The 20917-nt window shown below is 37.0% G+C and overlaps 1 protein-coding gene across 7 annotated transcripts in view; it reads right to left on the bottom strand.

The window, feature by feature from the left end:
* Window positions 1–4589: 4589 nt before the first annotated feature.
* Window positions 4590–20917, bottom strand: part of LOC106800303 (disintegrin and metalloproteinase domain-containing protein 5-like) — a 184608-nt gene continuing 168280 nt past the window's right edge. For all 7 annotated transcript variants that reach the window (XM_087418545.1, XM_087418543.1, XM_087418542.1 and 4 more), the window contains one exon: window positions 4590–4740. In XM_087418545.1, the coding sequence (XP_087274671.1) occupies window positions 4728–4740 (13 nt within the window). In that variant the 3' untranslated portion in view covers window positions 4590–4727. The remainder of the gene's footprint in view (window positions 4741–20917) is intronic.

The following is a 20917-nucleotide window of genomic DNA, read 5'->3' as shown; positions in this document are numbered from 1 at the left end:
TTATTACTTGTTTTAATCTGGATCTCCTGAGAAGCAGATGCCAAGACAGGACTAAATGTGTAAGGATTTTATTAGGAGGAATACCACTGCATGAAAAATGGGGAGAAAGATAAAAAGGCTGAGAAAGCTGTCAGACGATGAAGCAAGTCTGATCCCAAGTGGGAGAGAGGGAAAGAAAACTGGATAGAAGTAGTCTAGGACTTACACAGTTTAAGGGAGTCCATGCAATGTAAGGAAGGTTCAGCAAGACTGTTGGGGAGTCCTCAGGCCAGAGTCAGCTGTCAGAGGAGTCCTGAGTCTCCCAAGAATGCCTCTCTTAGTATCTATCTCTATCAAGTTCCATCATTGGTTAGGAGAAGACCATGAGAAGTGTGGCCTTGAGAAAAACACACTGATGCATTTCAGATTGCAGCAGCTCAGAGCCTTCATCATTTATGCTCCTGTAGTAGGTCTGCAAGGTACATTCCAACGGCTGCCATACATGGCACTCAGTTTATGTATACACTTATCTACTTCCAGGGTGTCTAACTTTTAAAAATGGCTATGGCCCTGTCAGTGCAGCAATGGTACTTTTCCAATGTCAATGCACCTCAGAGATTTGTTTGGCATCCAACTTGGAAACTAGCAAACTGATTCTACAGGGACTTGTTGGGAAGGAGGGCGAGGGAGCATTAGCCAAATCAATGACCACTGCCCTGTCAAAGGGTGCTTAGAAGGTCTTCTATCACAGGAACTATGGCAAGCCTATACCTAGTCACAGTTGGCACAACCGTAGTTTCTTCTGTTTCACAGTGTGGTATGGACAGCAGTGCTCACCAAACACTCCATGAGTTCTCTTGATGTTTTCCAGCCTCCTTTGAAGTTAGGTTAGGACTATAACTCGCTTGGGCCAATAGATCATGAGAATAAATTATCTGTATCACTGCCAGTTAGAGATAGTTAGTGGGCAGGTATGAGTTTCCACACTTTCTTCAGTTTCACTAGCAAGTGTGGAGTCATATGCTGAGAATACAGAGCCCCCAGACTGAAGAAGCCTGGATAGCTAGTCATCAAATAGAGGACAAAATCTGCTGCCCAGGAAAATTGCCATACCTGCATATGATATGCCATCCATCAGACTCCATCTAAATTGTGTTCAGCTAAAGCTGTGAGTCAGTGGGGGGGATTTCAGTATGTATCATCTCCAGTATCAAAGTGTCACAGACGAGATCATCCTTGGGAACTTTTCCTGGTTTCTAATGGTAATTCTGGAGAGGCAGGCAAGCTCTGCATGTTTTCCTTCAGTGGTCCACACATGAGCACCTTGCATGACCTGAGCTCCACCTGCTTCAGTAGGGTTCTTCCTTTTCCCAGGAATTCAAAAAATGACTTGCATAACACACTCAGGGGAAGGTACAACCACCAACAAGAATTATTTTGGTAATCTGTGTCTAGTTCATCATGAGCCTACTAGGAATGTAGGTAGGCATATGAACTCAGATAAAACATTGATCTGTATATACGTACATTTGAGTTAGTAGCAATACAGAGTATTTTATATCAGGAGAATAACCAGCATTATCAGAGAAAGGTCCTAGTGAATCCAAATTTCTGGGGTGGGTGTTTCAGACTGAGTATTTTGGAAAATATCCCCAGGTAGTAATGAGGCACAATGAAAAGTTAGTTATGAACTGCCGGTATGCAATGAAAAGAGACGCAAGTCAAGGGTTAGTAACACCAACATTTAAGGACAAATAAATGGATGGTAATAAAGCAAATTGAGAAAAAATTCTCAGAGACAGATACACAATTAGGCATCAGAAGAGATGGAAATGTTTCAGAAATGATAGAAGTAGCAAGTTTCACAGGAGGAATAATCAAATATGAACTAAAAAGGCAAAAAAAAAAAGAAACAACAAAAAAAAGATGAGCACTTAAAGGAATTCATAGAATTTAACACTGTAGAGTAAGTGATGATTTTGCCAGAATAATTTCAGAAAAATATCAGGGATCAAAACCTATCTGCAGTAAGCAATGAGGAAATGGTTTTACATCTTGATTTCTGAGAACTTACACCTATTATTAAATAAAGGTTTCATACCAGAGTACATCTGCATAATAGCACAGATTTTGACTGATAAATACAGAATTACTAAGCCCTGTGTTTCCTAATTAGGAATAAAAATCCTCAAAGTATTACATGACTACACGATTTCCAAATTTTCACTGGCCTTTTACACAACTTGTATGGAATTATGAGTAATAGAGAAGCTTTCTTCCAGGAAGCAAAAGATTTTATTTCAGCAGCACCCTCGTATTTGCAGCATCCATCTCCCTTTTCAAATCTAAAAGCAAAATTATTTTCCTGCGAGGCATTTCTACTCCATCTTTGAATCTTTCTTTGTTCCTTCATTTCTTTCTACAGTTTCAGGGTAAGCATCAGGGAAAGTAGAAATGCTACTTTATAAGAATTCCCAAATTCACCCTGGCCCAGAGCCACTTTGAACATTTTGCTTATCTTAGGCTTTCATAAGTTTGGTGTTCACAATGACTGGTAAATGTATTGCCCCACATGACGTTCCTCTCCTCAGATCTCCCAGCTCATCAGTATTTGAACAGCCTTAAAGGCAGGGTAAAGTTATCCTTGGACAACAGACTCAGTGCCCTTGTCATTTTTGGTGGTGCAACATAGTACCTTTTAGCAGCTTCTCCACTATCCGTAACAGAAAGCAGATCTGAAATATACCTTCTTTGCCTGCTACACATGTGGCTCATAGGCTCTCCCAACCCACGTCAAACTTCCTAGGGACCCCAGAAAATTGGGTATTCTTGTCTGGGATGAGTTGTGGATAGATTAGAGCTATGATAGAAAAGCATCTCCCACAAGGTATTGGAAAGAAAAATAGAAGGAATTTGAAAAACCTCCAAGGGCAGTGGTGTGCTCGTAAATGTTACAAAGCTGTCTCTCTGGAAAAAAATAAAGCCCAGATTTATAGGTTTATCAGTTTCAGTAAAGGCCAATATCTAGGTACCACTTGATGTTTTTAGAAACAGACTTGGGAAGAGATGTGAGTAGCACACCACGATATACTAATTCCACCATAAAGATACAGCAGCCATAACCTCAAGAGCAAAGATAAGTGTAAAATGTAATAAAATAATTAAGAAATGGTAAGTTTTAAGTGTCAGTTTTTAATTTATATAATTTAATGTTTTTAATAATGGTTAACACCTGACTTGCAAAACTTCTGAATTTTTTTTTTTTATTTTATTGTGGTAAAAACACTTAACATGAGATCTACCTCTTAACAAATTGTTAATGTACGATATATTATTGTTGACTATCGATACAATGTTGTACAGCAGATCTCTAGATCTTATTTATCCTGCTTAACTGAAAGCTTATGCCCACTGACTAGTAACTCCCCATTTCCCTCTTCCTCTCAGCCCCTGGTAACCACCATTCTACTCTTTGATTTATGAATTTGACCAGTTTAGGTACCTGATACACGTGGAATCATGAAGTATTTGTCTTTCTGTGACTGGCTTATTTCACTTAGTATAATGTCCTCAAAGTCCATTCATATTGTCACATATTGCAGAATTTCCTTCTTTTATAAAGCTGAATCGTATTCCATTGAAGGCATATACCACATTTTCTTTATCCACTCATCTGTTTATGGACATTTAGGTTGTTTCCACATCTTGACTATTGTGAATAATGCTACAATAAACATAGGAGTGCCAATGACTCTTTGAGATTCTGATTTCAATACTTCTGAGTAAACACTCAGAAGTGGGATTGCTGGATCACATGGTAGTTCTTTTAACTCTGAGGAACTTCCATACTATTTTTCCATAACAGCTGCATCATTTTGCATTCCTACCAACAGTTTGCAACGGTTCTAATTTCTCCACATCCTTGCCAACACTTGTTGTTTTTCTTTTTCTTTTTTTTTTTTTTTTGATAAGAGCAAATTTCTAAAATGTTAATGATCAGGTCTTGTGAGCTGGTATGAACTGGATCTAGCACACCAATGCCAAGAGCGCTGGTGAACAGGCAGCTCCAGGTTCAGTGGGGCCTGAATTATATAAAATTTGATGAACTCTCTGAGAAAAAGAATACAAAATTAGGTCCATGACTTTGAAAAGCGCCTATGCAAGTAAGCAGCCTTGATGCTTTTGCTTCCTTAGCTTCATGATAAATCTACTCTTGGTAAACAGGTATCTCAATACACTAAAGCAAGTATACAGCTTTCAAAGAGGAGAAGCAGTAACAAGAGACAGATTGGATTCAGATCCTATCTGAGTAAACGCCACTGGGACAAGTCACAGGCTAACTGAAGGCTAAGGGCTCTGAAGAGAAGGAAGGAGGTCAGACTGAGGGAGGGAGATCCAGGTCAACCTAAAGAGCAGAAGGGAAAAGGGATACTCTCTACCCTTGGGTCACGAGGCTGAACTGCCAGGCACTCTTGGCTTCATGGGATGAGGGTTTTAGGCTGTTTTCACCTGATTCACAGCCTCTTCTGGAGCCAAGTTGGAGCAGACAGGGTGGAAGTTGGAAGTGAAAATACAAAGTGAACATTGGACATAATTCAGATGATTCAGGTGCAGATGATTTATTATTTCATAATTTAAACCCTCAGCAGTGACAATAGAGGTAAGGGAGAAATTACGTTTTTTCCTTCCTGATATAGGCCAGTTTCTGATGATTTATTTGGTACTATCCTCTCTCCAGGCCAAGGTTGTTAGAGACTGTTACTGTAAGAGAAAACAAAACATTATACAAACAAAATGCCAGTGTTGCTTTTTTTTTCCTTTGAGCTAACATATTTCTGACCCAAATAATTTAAAAGGCATGAGTAACCAAAGGGAAAGGATCAAGAAAATGAAAATTAATTCCAGAAAACGATTATCGGCAAATACTTTAGTTTTGTAATAGAAGTGGCTTTCTAAAATACCCTGTTTAGTATTCTAAGTATATAAACTGATTTCAATTTAAAAGAAAACTGTGATAATTCTACGTGCAATCACATTTTATGAAAGACAAAAACATACATACATGCACACACACACACATACACATGTACATCTATATATTGAAATATTTTAACAATGATCATCTTTGGTGCTAAGATTAATGATGGTAATTATTTCATTCTTTTGCATACCTATATTTTTTAAATTAATGTTTATTACCTGTTACTACTGTAATAAGAAGCAGAATGATTCACACACTCACATCCACACATAATTTATTGAATGAACTAAGAGAGGAGAGTCAAGACAAAAGAGTCAAGGTGAGATTTGGGCATTCCAATGTCTCTGGTTGGAAAAGGATCGTAATGTCATTAACATCTAAAATCAGGGGCCGGCCCCGTGGCATAGCAGTTAACTGTGCGCACTCCGCTGCTGGCAGCCCAGGTTCGGATCCCGGGCGCAGATGAGGCACCACTTGTCAGGCCATGCGGTGGCGGCGTCCCATATAAAGTGGAGGAAGACAGGCAGAGATGTTAGCCCAGGGCCAGTCATCCTCAGCAAAAAAAAAAAGAGAGGAGGATTGGCATGGATGTTAGCTCAGGGCTGATCTTCCTCACAAAACAGAAAAATCTAAAATCACCCTTCAGAATTATGAAAAGTGAAACCAGTTAAGCATAAAATAAAGTCAAAATGTTTGTTGTCAACTTAAGGACAAAACTGAAAATGACAAAATATTTTTGGAACCAAGATAAAAATTGTTTAAAAAATAGGAATTTAACAGTAGGCTAGGTCTAAAATCCCAATGTACATAACAGAAAAATCGGTGGAGTGAGAGATGGAAGAAGGTAAAATATACTAAGCATCCCTCAAACTAAAGGAAGTCTCAAAATGCCTCTAATCCCATATGATTATATCATGGATTTTCTACTTCTATGCCATACTCCTTATAGAAATAGCTTATTACCAAATGACAGAGTGGAAAATAACAGAGAAAATTCAATAGGATAGTAAAAGAAAGTAAAATTTAAGATATGCTATGGCTCAGAAAGTATACCACTCACATGTCCAATTGACTAAAAATAAATAACTTTGAAAGTTAAAACTTGATATAAATGGATTGGTGGTGATCATTAAAACCAGGTAATTTGGCAATAGATATCAAAACATAACGAGAGTGTACATGTTATATTTATGCTTTGATCAATCTCTCTTCTAGGGATTTATTCTGAGGCTATAATTGGACAATGCTCCAAAATGTGTGTCCATGTAAGGAAGTTTATTACAGGGTGTTTGTAAGAATGAAAAACTGGAAGTAATCTAAATATTCATAATAATGAATTTTTTAAATAAATTATTTTTCATTTTTAAATTGAATACTATATGTCACAAAATGATGATATAGGCCTATAGCTTACGATATGAGAAGTTGTCCGTAATAGTCTCTAAGTAAAAACAAAAAGTATAAGTATTTTTATGTTTTGCTTAGAAAAACATTTAAGATATGCATCCATATTGTTAACAGAAATTTTCTTTGGGCATTATGATTATGAAAATTTATCCTTAGTTCATATATCTACCAAGGTGTCAGATATTTTAAGAAATATTTGATAATACATTAAAATCAGAAAGATGCTTTTGAAAATAAAAAGCTCTATGTTTTAATTCATTGTTAGTTAATACTAAAGTTTACTGCATACCCCTATTTTCCTTTCATATAAATTTCAGAATATTTTTCTCAATTCTCCCTACCCATGTATCCAAAAAATATTTTGATTGAGTTTATGTTAAATATATAGAAACCTACATATATGTAAATTATTGATGTTGGAAAAGAAGAGAACAAGATTTAAAGTTAAAGGTATAAAAAGGGAAAAGTAAAGACAATCAGCTTCAAGTTAAATGGAAAACAAAGAAAATATTTTAGATAATTAGACTCAAAATTAATGGGAAATTTCCTTTGTCAAAATTCTAGGAAATAAATGCTGAGTTAATTATACTATAAAGTATATAAAATTTAAATATGATAGTTATTAGTATGATAGTTTTAAAAATGAAAATAAAAGTTATATATTTAATTGAAACCTAATAGCTTTAGAAGATGTTAAACTGCTGAACAGTAATAAAAATATGCTGTACCAATATATACTCTCACCTGCAATGTGTGTGAGTCCTAGTTGCTTGATATGCTCACCATCCCTTGATGTTGTCAGTTCTTTTAACTTTAGCCACTCTTATAGGGGTGTGGGCAACTCGCTTTTATTTTAATTTGCCTTTTTCTGATGAGTAATGAGGTTGAGCAATTTTTCATGTTTTGAGCCCCTTCGATATCATCTTTCGTGAAGTGTCTCTTCAAATATTTTGCCTATTAGGTTCTCTCACCTTTGTTATTATTGATTTGTAGGGCTTCTGAATGTGTCCTTTATTGGAAATATGTATTACAAAAATCTTCTCCCACATTGTTGTTTCCCTTTTCCCTTTCATAAGGGTGTCTTTTGAGAAGCAAAACTTCTTAAATTTTTAAAAATTTTATTGTGTTGTGGTAAGAACACTTAAACAAGATTTACTTTCTTAACAAATTTTTAAGAATACAACACAGTATTGTTAACAATAGAGACAACGTCGTACACAGCAGATCGCTAGAATTTATTCATCTTGCATAATTAAGACTTTATTCTCATTGATTAACAACACCCCAATTTCCCCTCCCATTGGCCTGAGGCAACCACCATTCTACTCTCTGCTTCTGTGAGTTTCACTGTTTTAGATACCTCATATAAGTGGAATCACACAGTTATCTGTCCTTCTGTGACTGGCTTATTTCACTTAGAACAATGTCCTCAAGGTTCATCTATGTTGTCACATATGCAGGATTTCCTTCTTTTTCATGGCTGAACAACATTCCATTCTATGTATATATGACATTTATTTATCCATTCATCCGTTGATGGACATTTAGTTTGTATCAATATCTTTGCTATTGTAAATAGTGCTGCAATGAACTTGGGAATACTAATACTGCTTTGAGATCCTGATTTTAATCCTTTTGGGAAAATATCCAGAAGTGGGATTACTGGATTATACAGTAATTCTATTTTTAATTTTTAGAGGAATCTCCAACAGTTTTTCACAGTGAATGCAATATTTTGCATTCCCACCAACAGTGTAAAATTTTTCAAATTTCTCCACATCTTTGCCCACACTTGTTGACTTTTGTTTTTTTGATAATAGCTTTTCTAACAGGTGACACCTTGTTGTGGTTTTGATTTGCATTTCCCTGATGATTAGTGACATTGGCCTTCTTTTCATACACCTGATGGCCATTAGTATGGCATTTGGGGAGAAGTGTCTATTCAAGTCTAGCACATTTTAAAATCAGGTTATTATTTTTTTTTTTTGGTACTCACGGTACGAGTTCCTTATATATTTTGGCAATTAACCCTTTACCTGATATACAGTTTACAAATATTTACTCCCATTCTGTAGGTTGTCCTTTCACTCTGTTGAAAGTTTCTCTTGCTGTGCAGAAGCTTTTTAGGTAGATGTAGTCCCACTTTATTTTTTGCTTTTGTTGCCTGTACTTTTGGAGTCACTCCAAAAAATCATTGCCAGGACCAATGTCTTGAAGCATTTTCCTTGTGTTTTCTTCCAGGAGTTTTACAGTTTCAGGTCTTACATTTAAGTCTTTAATCCATTTTGAGTTGATTTTTGTGTATGGTTTAGGTAGGAGTCCAATTTCATTCTATTGCATGTGGATATCCAGTTTTCCCAACACCATTTGTTGAAGACACTACCCTTTCCCCATTGTGTATTCTTGGCACTCTTTTCAAAGATCAGCTGACCATGTATGTATGGGTTGATTTCTGGGCTCTCCATTCGGTTCCACTGGTCTTTCTCCTCTTTATACCAGTAGCATACCATTTTAGTTACAGTAGCTTTGCAATATATTTTGAAATCAAGAAGTGTGATGCCTACAACTTTGTTCTTCTTTCTCAAGATGTTTTGGATATTTGGGGTCCTTTGTGGTTCCATATGAAGTTTAGAATTTTTTTTTGTATTTCTATGAAAAATTTCAATGGAATTTTGACAGACATTTCACTGAATTTGTAGATAACATTGGGTAGTATGGACATTTTAACAATATTAGTTTAAGCCAATGTCTTTTATGCTAGACGATCTGATTCATAAATGGGTTGTGAAATGGAGGTGTGTTACAACTTGCATTTTTTTTTTAATTTTGTATTTATTGCAGTAACATTGGTTTACAATATTGTATAAATTTCAGGTGTACATCATTACACTTCTATTTCTGCATAGATTACATCATGTTCACCACCCAAATACTAATTACAACCCATCACCACACACTTGTGCCAAATTATCCCTTTGGCCCTCCTCCTTCCCCTCTTCACCTCTGGTAACCACCAATCCAATCTCTGTCTCTATGTGTTTGTTTGTTGTTGTTATTATCTACTACTTAATGAGGGAAATCATAGGGTATTTGACCTTCTCCCTCTGACTTATTTCACTTTGCATAATACCCTCAATGTCCATCCATGTTGTCACAAGTGGCTGGATTTCATCGTTTCTTACGGCTGAGTAGTATTCCATTGTGTATATATACCACATCTTCTTTATCCATTCGTTCCTTGATGGGCACGTAGGTTGCTTCCAAGTCTTGGCTATTGTGAATAATGCTGCAATGAACACAGGGGTGCATCTATCTTTACGCATTGGTGTTTTCAAGTTCTTTGGATAAATACCCAGCAGTGGAATAACTGGATCATATGGTAGTTCTATCCTTAATTTTTTGAGGAATCTCCATACTGTTTTCCATGGTGGCTGCACAAGTTTGCACTCCTACCAGCAGGGTGTGTGAGTTCCCTTCTCTCCACATCCTCTCCAATACATGTTGTTTCCTGTCTTGTTAATTATAGCCATTCTGACGGGCGTGAGGTGATATCTCATTGTAGTTTTGATTTGCATTTCCCTGATAATTAAATGATTTTGAACATCTTTTCTTGTGTCTGTTGGCCATCTGTATATCTTCTTTGGAGAAATGTCTGTTCAGGTATTTTGCCCATTTTTTAATTGGGTTGGTAGGTTTTTTGTTGGTGAGATGCATGAGTTCTTTATATATTTTGGAGATTAAGCCCTTATCAGAAGTATGGTTTGCAAATATCTTCTCCCAATTGTTAGGTTGTCTTTTCGTTTTGTTGATGGTTTCCTTTGCTGTGCAGAAGCTTTTTAGTTTGATGTAGTCCCATTTGTATATTTTTTCTATTGTTTCTCTTGCCTGGACAGACGTGGTGTTGAAAATATGTTGCTAAGACCGATGTCGAAGAGCGTACTTCCTGTGTTTTCTTCTAGAAGTTTCATAGTTTCAGGTCTTACATTCAAGTATTTAATCCATTTGGAATTAATTTTTGTGTATGCTGTAAGGTAAGGGTCTACTTTCATTTGTTTGCATATGGCGATCCAGTTTTCCCAACACCATTTGTTGAAGAGACTTTCCTTTCTTCATTGCATGTTCTTGGCTCCTTTGTCGCAGATTAGCTGTCCATAGATGTGTGGGTTTATTTCTGGGCTTTCGATTCTATTCCATTGATCTGTGTGTCTGTTTTTGTGCCAGTACCATACTGTTTTGGTTACTATAGCTTTGGAGTATATTTTGAAATCAGGAAGTGTGATACTTGCAGCTTTGTTCTTTTTTCTCAGGATTCCTTTAGCTATTCGGGGTCTTTTGTTGTTCCATATAAATTTTAGGATTCTTTGTTCTAATTCTGTGAAATGTTGTTGGAACTTTGATAGGGATTGCATTGAATCTCTAGATTGCTTTAGGAAGTATTGACATCTTAACTATGTTAATTCTTATAATCCAAGAGCATGGAGTATCTTTCCATTTCTTTGTGTCTTCTTCAATTTCAGCAATGTTTTATAGTTTTTGCTGTACAGATCTTTCACCTCTTTGGTTAAGTTTATTCATAGGTATTTTATTCTTTTCATTGCAATTGTAAATGGGATGGTATTCTTAATTTCTCTTTCTGCTACTTCTTTGTTAGTGTATAGGAATGCAACTGATTTTTGTATGTTGTTTTTGTACCCTGCAACTTTACTGTATTCGTTTATTACTTCTAAATGTTTTTTGGTGGATTCTTTAGGGTTTTATATTTATAAAATCATGTCATCTGCAAATAGTGAGAGGTTCACTTCCTCCTTTCCAATTTGGATCCCTTTTATTTCTTTTTCTTGCCTGATTGCTCTGGCTAGGACTTCCAGTACTATGTTAAATAGGACTGGTGACAGTAGGCATCCTTGTCTGGTTCCTGTTCTTAGAGGGATAGCTGTCAGTCTTTTACCATTGAGGATGATATTAGCTGTGGGTTTGTCATATATGGCCTTTATTATGTTGAGGTACTTTCCTTCTATCCCCATTTTATTCAGAGTTTTTAATCATAAATGGATGCTGTATCTTGTCAAATGCTTTCTCTGCATCTATTGAGATGATCATGTGATTTTTATTCTTCATTTTATTAATGTGGTGTATTACGTTGATTGATTTGCGAATGTTAAACCATCCCTGCATCCCTGGAATAAATCCCACTTGACCATATTGTATAATCTTTTTAATGTATTGTTGTATGCGATTTGCTAGTATTTTGTTGAGGATTTTTGCATCGATGTTCATCAGTGATATTGGCCTGTAATTTTCTTTTTTTGTGTTGTCCTTGTCTGGTTTTGGTATCAGGGTAATGGTCGCTTTGTACAATGAGTTAGGGAGCTTCCCCTTCATCAATATTTTGGAAGAGTTTGAGAATGATAGGTATTATGTCTTCTTTGAATGTTTGGTAGAATTCACTAGGGAAGCCGTCAGGTCCTGGACTTTTATTTTTGGGGAGGTTTGTGATTACTGTTTCGATCAGTTTACTGGTGATTGGTCCATTCAAATTTTCTATTTCTTCTTGATCCAGTTTTGGAAGGTTGTATGATTCTAAGAATTTATCAATTTCTTCCAGATCGTCGAATTGTTTGGCATGTAGCTTTTCATAGTTTTCTCTTATAATCTTTTGTATTTCTGAGGTATCTGTTGTAATTTCTCCTCTTTCATTTCTGATTTTACTTATTTGAGCTTTCTCACTTTTTTTCTTGGTGAGTCTAGCTACAGGGTTGTCAACTTTGTTTATCTTTTCCAAGAACCAGCTCTTGGTTTTATTAATTTTTTCTATTGTTTTTTTAGTCTCTATTTTATTTATTTCTGCTCTGATTTTTATTATTTCCCTTCTTCTACTGATTTTGGGCTTTGTTTGTTCTTCTTTTTCCAGTTCATTTAGGTGCGTTGTTAGATTGTTTATTTGAGATTTTTCTGTTTGTTGAGATACACCTGTATTGCTATAAACTACCCTCTTAGAACCGCTTTTGCTGTGTCCCATAAATTCTGGCATGTCGTATTTTCATTTTCATTTGTCTCCAGGTAGTTTTTGATTTCTCCTTTGATTTCTTCGTTAACTCAGTCATTGTTCAGTAGCATTTTGTTTAATCTCCACGTATTTGTGGCTTTTCTGATTTTCTTCCTATAGTTGATTTCTAGTTTCATACCATTGTGGTCAGAAAAGATGCTTGGTATTATTTCAATCTTCTTAAATTTATGGAGACTCGTTGTGTGGCCTAATATGTGATCAATCCTGGAGAATGTTCCATGTGCATTTGAAAAGAACATGTATTCTTCGGTTTTTGGATGGAATGCTCTGTAAATATCTACAAGGTCCATCTGTTCTAGTGTGTCATTTAAGGACAATGTTTCCTTATTGATCTTCTGTATGGATGATCTATCCATTGGTGTAAGTGGAGTGTTAAAGTCCTCTACTATTATTGTTTACCGTATATTTCTGTTTTTATGTCTGTTAATAATTGCTTTATATATTTAGGTGCACCTACATTGGGTGCATAGATATTTACAAGTGTCATATCCTCTTGTTGGATTGTTCCCTTGATCATTATGTAGTGCCCTTCTTTGTCTCTTTTTACAGTTTTTGTTTTAAAGTCTGTTTTGTCTGATATGAGTACTGCTACCCTAGCTTTCTATTCATTGCCATTTGCGTGGAGTATCTTTTTCCATCCCTTCACTCTCAGTTTGTGAGTGTCTTTAGGTCTGAAGTGTGTCTCCTGCATGCAGCATATATATGGGTTTGTTGTTTTATCCAATCAGCCACCCTACGCCTTTTACTTGAAGCATTTAGTCCATTGATGTTTAAAGTAGCTATTGATAAGTATGTACTTAATGCCATTTTTTAACTTTTTTCTTCTCGGTGTTTTAGTAGTCCTTCTCTGTTCCTTTCTCCTTCTATACAGAATTAATGGTCTCTTTAGTTTGAGCTCTGTCTGAAAGCTCTACTCTTTAACTCCCCTCCTCCCTCCTTTTATGTTTTTGATATCATATCTAACCTCTTTTTTGTGCAATTGTATCCATTGCCCTCTTGTCATGGAAACAGACAATTTTTCCTATTTGTGGTCTTCTTTTTTCCCCTTAAATCAATCTCTTTAACATTTCTTGTAGCACTGGTTTCTTGTTGACAAACTCCTTTAATTTTTGCTTGCCTGGGAAATTTTTGATCTCTCCTTACATTTTGAATGATATCCTTGCTGGGTAGAGTAGTCTTCACTGTAAGTTTTTTCCTTTTAGCACTTTAAATATATCTTGCCACTCTCTTCTAGCCTGTAAGTTGTCCACTGAGAAGTCAGCTGATAGCCTTATGGGGTTTCCTTTGTATGTAACTTATCTTTCTCTGGGAGCTTTTAGTATTCTCTCTTTATCTTTAATTCTAGACATTTTGATTATGATGTGTCTTGGTGTGGGCCTCTTTGAGTTTATCTTGTTTGGGGCTCTCTGTGATTCCTGTACCAGGATGTCTGTTTCCTTCCTTAGGTTAGGGAAGTTTTCATCTATTATTGCTTGAAACAGATTCTCTGCCCTTTGTCTCGCTCTTCTCCTTCTGGGACACCTATAACACAAATGTTGGTGCGCTTGATGTTGTCCCAGATGTCCCTTAGACTGTCCTCACTCTTTTTAATTTTTTTCTCTTTTACCTGTTCACCTTTGGTAATTTCTTCTAGTCTTTCATCCAGCTCGCAGATCCGTTCTTCTGTATCCTCTATTCTCCTTTTGAGTCCCTCCAGTGAATTGTTCATTTCCAGTATTGTATTCTTCATTTGTGATTGGTTCTTTTTTATATCTTCCATTTCTTTGTTGACATTCTCACTGAGTTCATCTATTCTTCTCCCCACATCAGTGAGCATCCTTAACACTCTTTCTTTGAACTCTCTGTCGGGTAGGTGGCTCATTTCTGTTTCACTTAGTTCTTTTTCTGGGGTTTTGTCCTGTTCCCTGACTTGGAATGTAGTCCTTTGCCTCCTCATTTTGCCTCTTTCCCTGTGCTTGTGTCTACATATTAGGTAGGTCAGCTACATCTCCTGCTCTTGGATAGGTGACCTTATATAAGTGATGCCTTAGGAGGCCTGCAGTGTGCTTCCCTCAGTTCTCAATGTTCCTGGGGTGACCCCTATGTGGGCTATGTGTGTCCTTCTGTTGTGGCCTGTTTGCTCTCCCTGTAGGTGCCCAGGGAGGCCGAGTTATGCTCCTGGCCAGCTGTTGTAATGCTCAGCTGCTTGTAGTTGTTGTGGGCCCTTCAGTCTCTTTATCAGGTGTGGGGAGCCCCAGCACAGTTGGCTGCAAGTTCCAACACCACATTTGTGTTGCAGTATTTCTTTTAAGTGAGTAGGCCCCCAGCATGGCAGGTTGTTAGGCTGAGGGCCTTACAATTGCTATAAGCCTCCAACTTTTAGGTCTCTTGTCAGCTCTCTGAGGATTGCAGCTGTGTGGGGCTGGCCTCAGGCATGGGAGCACCCAATTGTTTCAGGTTTGGGGATGTGGAGCAAACCCCCTATGTGGGTCTTTGAGAAGCACAAGTATTCTGCAGCTGACAAGCCCTGCCACCCACAGGTCCACACACACAGTCAACAAAGTCCTGCCTTGTGTGAGCGCACTGACTTCCTGAAGTGGACCCAGTCTCTCCACGGCGGGAGCCCCACACACTCCACCACCGTCCCACATTCTCCACCTGCTCCTTGTGCACGCCCTGCCCCAATGAAGGGGGCTCGGTCACCAGGTTGCAGTGAAGCAAGTCACCAATCTATGCAGGCCCACAAGTTGCCTGAGGGCCTGTTGTTGGGTGGGGCCAGTCTCTAGGGTGTGCTGCCTGCCCTGGCTGAGCTGGATTAAATCGGTGCTCTAGTGGGTGGGGAAAACCTGGGCTAGCAGGCCCCAGAGAGAACTCCAATGGCATCTGTGTCAGCACACCCACACCAGGCCACAACAATGGCTGCCACCAATGTCCCAATCCCTGGAGAGGTCTCACCTCTCACTGCAATGCACTCAGAGCCTATGAGGTGAGTCTCTTTTCACCAAAGCACTGTGCACCATTCTGATGATTTTCGGTGCTTTCTGAAATGGGTGAGTTTGCATGTGAGCCCTTTAAGAGCTGGTTTTAGTTTCTTTGTGAACCGGGTTTTCTGGGGGTACTCCCCAATGTTTTAGTAGCAGGCAAAGTCAGATATTATGCCACTCATCTCGATTGTGCTGGGTCCACAAAGTGCCTACAGTAGGGGCACTCTCCGGCTCAGGGCCCTGCTCCTCCAGGGAGGGCTGCGTACCTTTGGGCTGCTTCCGGATGGTGGTGAAGCTGGCGGCTTGTGAAGGTGGCATTTTTTCTCTGCAGAAGGGAGTTTCTGCTTCTTCCAACTCAATTAGGATTGTCCTTTGTTGCAGGAGTTCCTATTATCCAGCTTTCAGTTCTGTCTCAGGGGTAACTTTTCCACGAGTAGTTGTAAATTGGCTGTGTCCGTGGGAGGAGGTGAGTTCAGAGTCTGCTTACGCCACCATCTTAACTTCTCTCCCATTTTAACAATACTAATTCTTTCAATTCATGAATACAGTTGTCTTTCCATTTGTTTGTGTGTTAATTTATTTCATCAATATCTTGTAGTTATCAGTACACAAGTCTTTCATCTTCTTAGTTAAGTTTATTCCTAAGCATTTTATTTTTTTGGATCTTATTGTCGATGGAATTGTTTTCTGAATTTTCTTTTCAGATAGCTTGTTGTTAGTGTATAGAAATGCAACTGATTATTGCACGTTGATTTTGTAGCCTGCAACTTGGCTAATTTCATTTATTAGTTCTAACAATTTTTGTGGCATCTTTAGGGTGATCTTATCTTATATAAGATAATGTCATCTGCAAACAGGAACAATTTTACTTTTCCCTTTCTGATGTAGATGCCTTTTATTTCTTTTTGTTGCCCAATTGCTCTGGATAGAACTTCCAGTACTCAGTTGAATAGATGTGGTGACAGTGGGCATCCTTAACTTGTTCTTGATGTTAGAGGAAAAGCTTTAAGTTTTTCTCTATTCAGTGAGATATTAGCTGTGAACTTCTCACATATGGCCATTATTATGTTGAGATAATTTCCCTCTACTCTTAATTTATTGAAATTTTATAACATAAAAATGTTTTTAATTTTCAAATGCTTTTTCTGTATCTATTGAGACAATCTTGTCATTTTTATTCTTCATTTTGTTAATGTGGTGTATCACATTGATTAATTTTTGTATATCCTTGCATCCCTGTGATATCACTTTGTCATAAGGTATGTTCATTTTAATGTACTGTTAAATTTGGTTTGTTGGTATTTTGTTGAGAATTTTTGCATCTATGTTCATCACAGATATTAGCCTACAGTTTTCTTTTCTTGTGGTATCCTTGTCTAACTTTTGGTATCAGGGTAATGCTGGCCTCATTCAATGAGTCTGGAAGTATTCCCTCCTCTTACAATTTCTTGGAAGAGTTTGAGAAAGACTGGCATTAACTCTTCCTTAAATGTTTGGTAGAATTCACCAGTAAAGCCAATCTGACCTGGGATTTTCTTTATTGGGAGGTTTTTGATTACTGGTTCAATGTCCTTACTAGTTTCAATCTGTTCACTTTCTATTTCTTCATGATCTAGTCTTGGTAGGTTGTACCTTTCTAGGAATTTATTGATTTCTTTTAGGTTTTCTAGTTTGTTGGCATAAAATTGTTCAAAGCAATCTTTTATGATCCTTTTATTTCTGTAGCATCAGTTGTAATGTCTCCTCTCTCATTTATGATTTTATTAGTCTTCTATCTTTTTGTGTTAGTCTAGCTAAAGGTTTACTAATTTGATGGTTTTAAAAAACAACAGGGCTTACTTTTGATGATTTTTCAATTGCTTTTCTATTCTTTATTTCATTCATTTCTTCTCTAACCTTTATTATTTCCTTCCTTCTAATAACTTTGGATTAGTTTGTTGTTCTTTTTCTCATTCCTTGATGTGTAAAGTTAGGTTATTTAAGAGCTTTCTACTTTTTATTAAAATGTAAGCCTTTATTGGTGATAAATTTCCCTCTAAGTATTATTTTTGCAGCATCCTAAGTATTTGGTATGCTGTGTTTCCATTTTCATTTCTTTCAAGACACCTTCTAATTTCCCTTTTGCTTTCCTCTTTAACCCATTGCTTGTTCAAGAATTTATTATTAAATTTCCACATATTTGTGAGTTTTCCAGTTTTCCTTCTGCTAATTATTTTTAGTTTCATTCCACTGTGGTCAGAAAAGATACCTGGTATGATATGAATTTTCTTAAATTTGTTAAGACTTCTTTTGTGACCTAATACATTATCCATCCCAAAGAATAGTCCATGTGCACTGGAGAAGAATATATATTCTGTTGCTGTTGGGTAGGATATTTTGTATATGTCTGTCAGGTCCATTTTGTCTATAGTGTTATTCATGGCTTTTATTTCCTCACTGATTTTCTGTGTGGATGTTCTGTCCCTTATTGAAAGTAAAGTATTGTATTGCTGTCTATTCTCCACTCAGTCTGTCAATGTTTGCTTTATATATTTAGGTGCTCTGATGTTGGGTGCATATATATTTATAATTATTATCTCTTTCTGGTGAATTAATCATTTATACCATCATACAATGTAAATAATGTATATAATCTTTATTTCTTGTGACAGTTTTTGACTTAATATCTATTTGTCTGATATAAGTATAGCCAACTAGAGTGACTAGTTGCATGCTAGATCAAACTGACATCTCTATTCTCACTGGCCCTCAGCCCGCCGGGTCCCATCAGCACCCCAAGACAGGCTAGACAGAAAGTCAGTCCTTTGGGTAACCCCCAGAAAAATGTGGGTGTTAGATGCATGGTACATCTCTTATCCTTTCCAGAGAAAAGGTGGGGTGTTTCAACAACTCACTCTGTGCTGAGCCAGGGAGAGGGGCTATGGGGCTACGGCAACTGCCAGCCCAAACCACCATCTCTGTTCTCACTGGCTCCAGGCAGCTATATTAGGCAAGGTCCCAAAAGTGCTCCAAGTCAGACTAGACAGAAGCCAGTCCTCTGGGAAGCCCCTGGAAAAGTTGGGGCATTGGTTGCATGATCCACCTCTTTCCCTCCCCAGAAAACTGGGAGCTGGGAGGTTGCCTCCTGATAATATGGCACTGTGAAAGGGGTAGGGATTATGGAACAAAGGTGTCTTGAATTTCCCTACTGGCTTTGATAATACTTTTGTGCTCACTTGGGGTTCAAGAACCTCTCACCTAGTTTCCAGATTTCTCACAAAGGGAATTTGTCCATGAACTGTTGAATTGGTATGTTTGTGGAGGGAAGGAAGGCCTAGGGCTTCCTCTTCTGCTTTCTGGCTGACATCACTCTAAAACTTCTTAATTTTAATGAAAACAATTTGTCAATCTTTCCTGATATGGTTAGTTTGTGAGTATGCATGTATCCTCTTTGCAAAAGCTTTGCCTAACCCAGGATTATGAAGATGTTTTATTTTGGAAGCTTTATTTTTCACTTAGTTCTATTATCCATCTTGAATTAATTCTTGTTTTTTGTATGACGTAGTGGTGAAAGTTTATTTTTCCCACACAGATATATAATTGATCCACCACCATTGTTGAGAAAACCAGCCTTCTCTCCACTAAATAGCAGTGGTGCCTTAAGAGTAAATAAGATGTGTGCACATTATAGATTTTTTTCTGGACTCTCCATTTTTTTATTGGTCTATTTGTCTATCATTGTTCAGATCCTATACTGTCTTAATTACTTAATAGAAAGTGTTGATATCAGATACTGCAACAATTCTAATTTTTCCTTCAACTTGAAGTTTATGTGGACTATTATAATTCCATCTATTTTCACAAAAATTTTAAAATCAATTTACAATTTTCCATCAAAAATAACGTTGAGATTTTTATTTTAGGATTTCATTGAACAATGGGTCAAATTTTGGAAGAATTTATATCTTAAAATATTGAACACACTATGTTCCTCAATTGATTAGGTCTTAAAATTCTCACAGTAATATTTTGTATTTCAAGTGTGAATTTCTTACACATCATTCACTGAATATATTCCTATGTATCTCTCTCTCTCTCTCACACACACACACACACACACACACACACACACACACAAGTATATATAGTTGTATTTTTCAGTTCTCATTTTCTAATGGTTTTCTGCTTGCATTCAAGAATTGATTTTTGTCAATTGGTCTTGTATCCAGGGATTTTATTACACTAATTTATTAATTCTAATTATTTTGTAATTTCTTAGCATTTTCTATATAGACAGACATATCGTCTGCAAACAATGACGGTATTCCATCTTCATTTCCAATCTTTCTAATTTTTTTTTCCTTACCTTATTTTACTGGCAAGGATCACTCATACAATGTTGAAAAGAAAAGCTCACAGTGACATCCTCTTGATCTCAAAGAGAAATCGTTCACCATTTCACCATTAACTAGAATGTATGTTTGTGGGTTTTTTTTTTTTTTGAGGAAGATTGGCCCTGAGCTAACATCTGTCGCCCATCTTCCTCTTTTTTCTTTTTTTTTCCTCGCCAAAGCCCCAGTACATAGTTGTATATCATAAATGTAGGTCCTTCCAGTTCCTCTATGTGGGATGCCACCTCAGCATAGCTTGACAAGTGGTGAGCAGGTCTGCGCCCAGGATCCAAACCGGTGAACCCCATGCCACTGAAGCAGAGTGTGCGAATTTTACCACTACACTACCAGGCTGGCCCCTCACCTTTAACTATACTGTTTGCTGTATTCTTTTTTTTTCAGATTCCCTTTATCACACTGAAGTAGCTTCCTTTTATCACTAGTTAACTGGGAACGTTTAGAGTGAAAGGGAATTTTTCTTCCTCTATAGAAATGATCACATTTTTTCTTCTAGTTTCTCTTAATATTGTGAATTACACTATAGTCACTTTCTAACTTTAAATCAACCTTTCATTTCTAGATCATCCTTTCCCTCCATGGCTATGATATATTATCCTTTACAATATTAACTGGATTTACTTGGAAATGTTTTGTTTAGAATTGGTGCATCTCTAATTAGAAACTGATCTATTATTTTCCTTTCTAGTAGTGCCTTTGTCAAGTTTTGGTATTAAAGTTAGGCTGACCTCATGGAAAAACTTGGGAAATGCTTTTTCTTTTTATATTCTCCAGATGAGTATGGGTAAGATTGGTATTACTTCTTCCTTAAATATTTGGAGGATGTAATAGTTTGAATTATTGTTTCCAGTTCTTACTCTTTTCCTGGTATATGATTATTCATCCATGTTCTTTGCCAAGTGACTTTTTAGTACCTCCTATTAGAGTGGATGGAGCATATAACACACATCCCCTCACTGATGCTGAGTTTGGTATTGTGACTTGTTTGTCCGGTGCAATATAAGATGATGTGATTGAGCAAGTCTTGGCTTAATTTGACTTGGCTCTCAAGTTCCTGAAGCATGCCATGAAAAGAGTATGCCCAATTATCAACTTTGTGAGATAGTTTTAAATTACAGTTGCCAGAACTTTA

This window comes from Ceratotherium simum, chromosome 28 (assembly GCF_057802395.1).
Source record: "Ceratotherium simum simum isolate JZ-2026a chromosome 28, ASM5780239v1, whole genome shotgun sequence".
In the NCBI taxonomy this organism is placed as follows: domain Eukaryota; kingdom Metazoa; phylum Chordata; class Mammalia; order Perissodactyla; family Rhinocerotidae; genus Ceratotherium; species Ceratotherium simum.
Note: the sequence above shows the minus strand (reverse complement) of the source record. Positions and strands in the feature narration are given on the sequence as shown.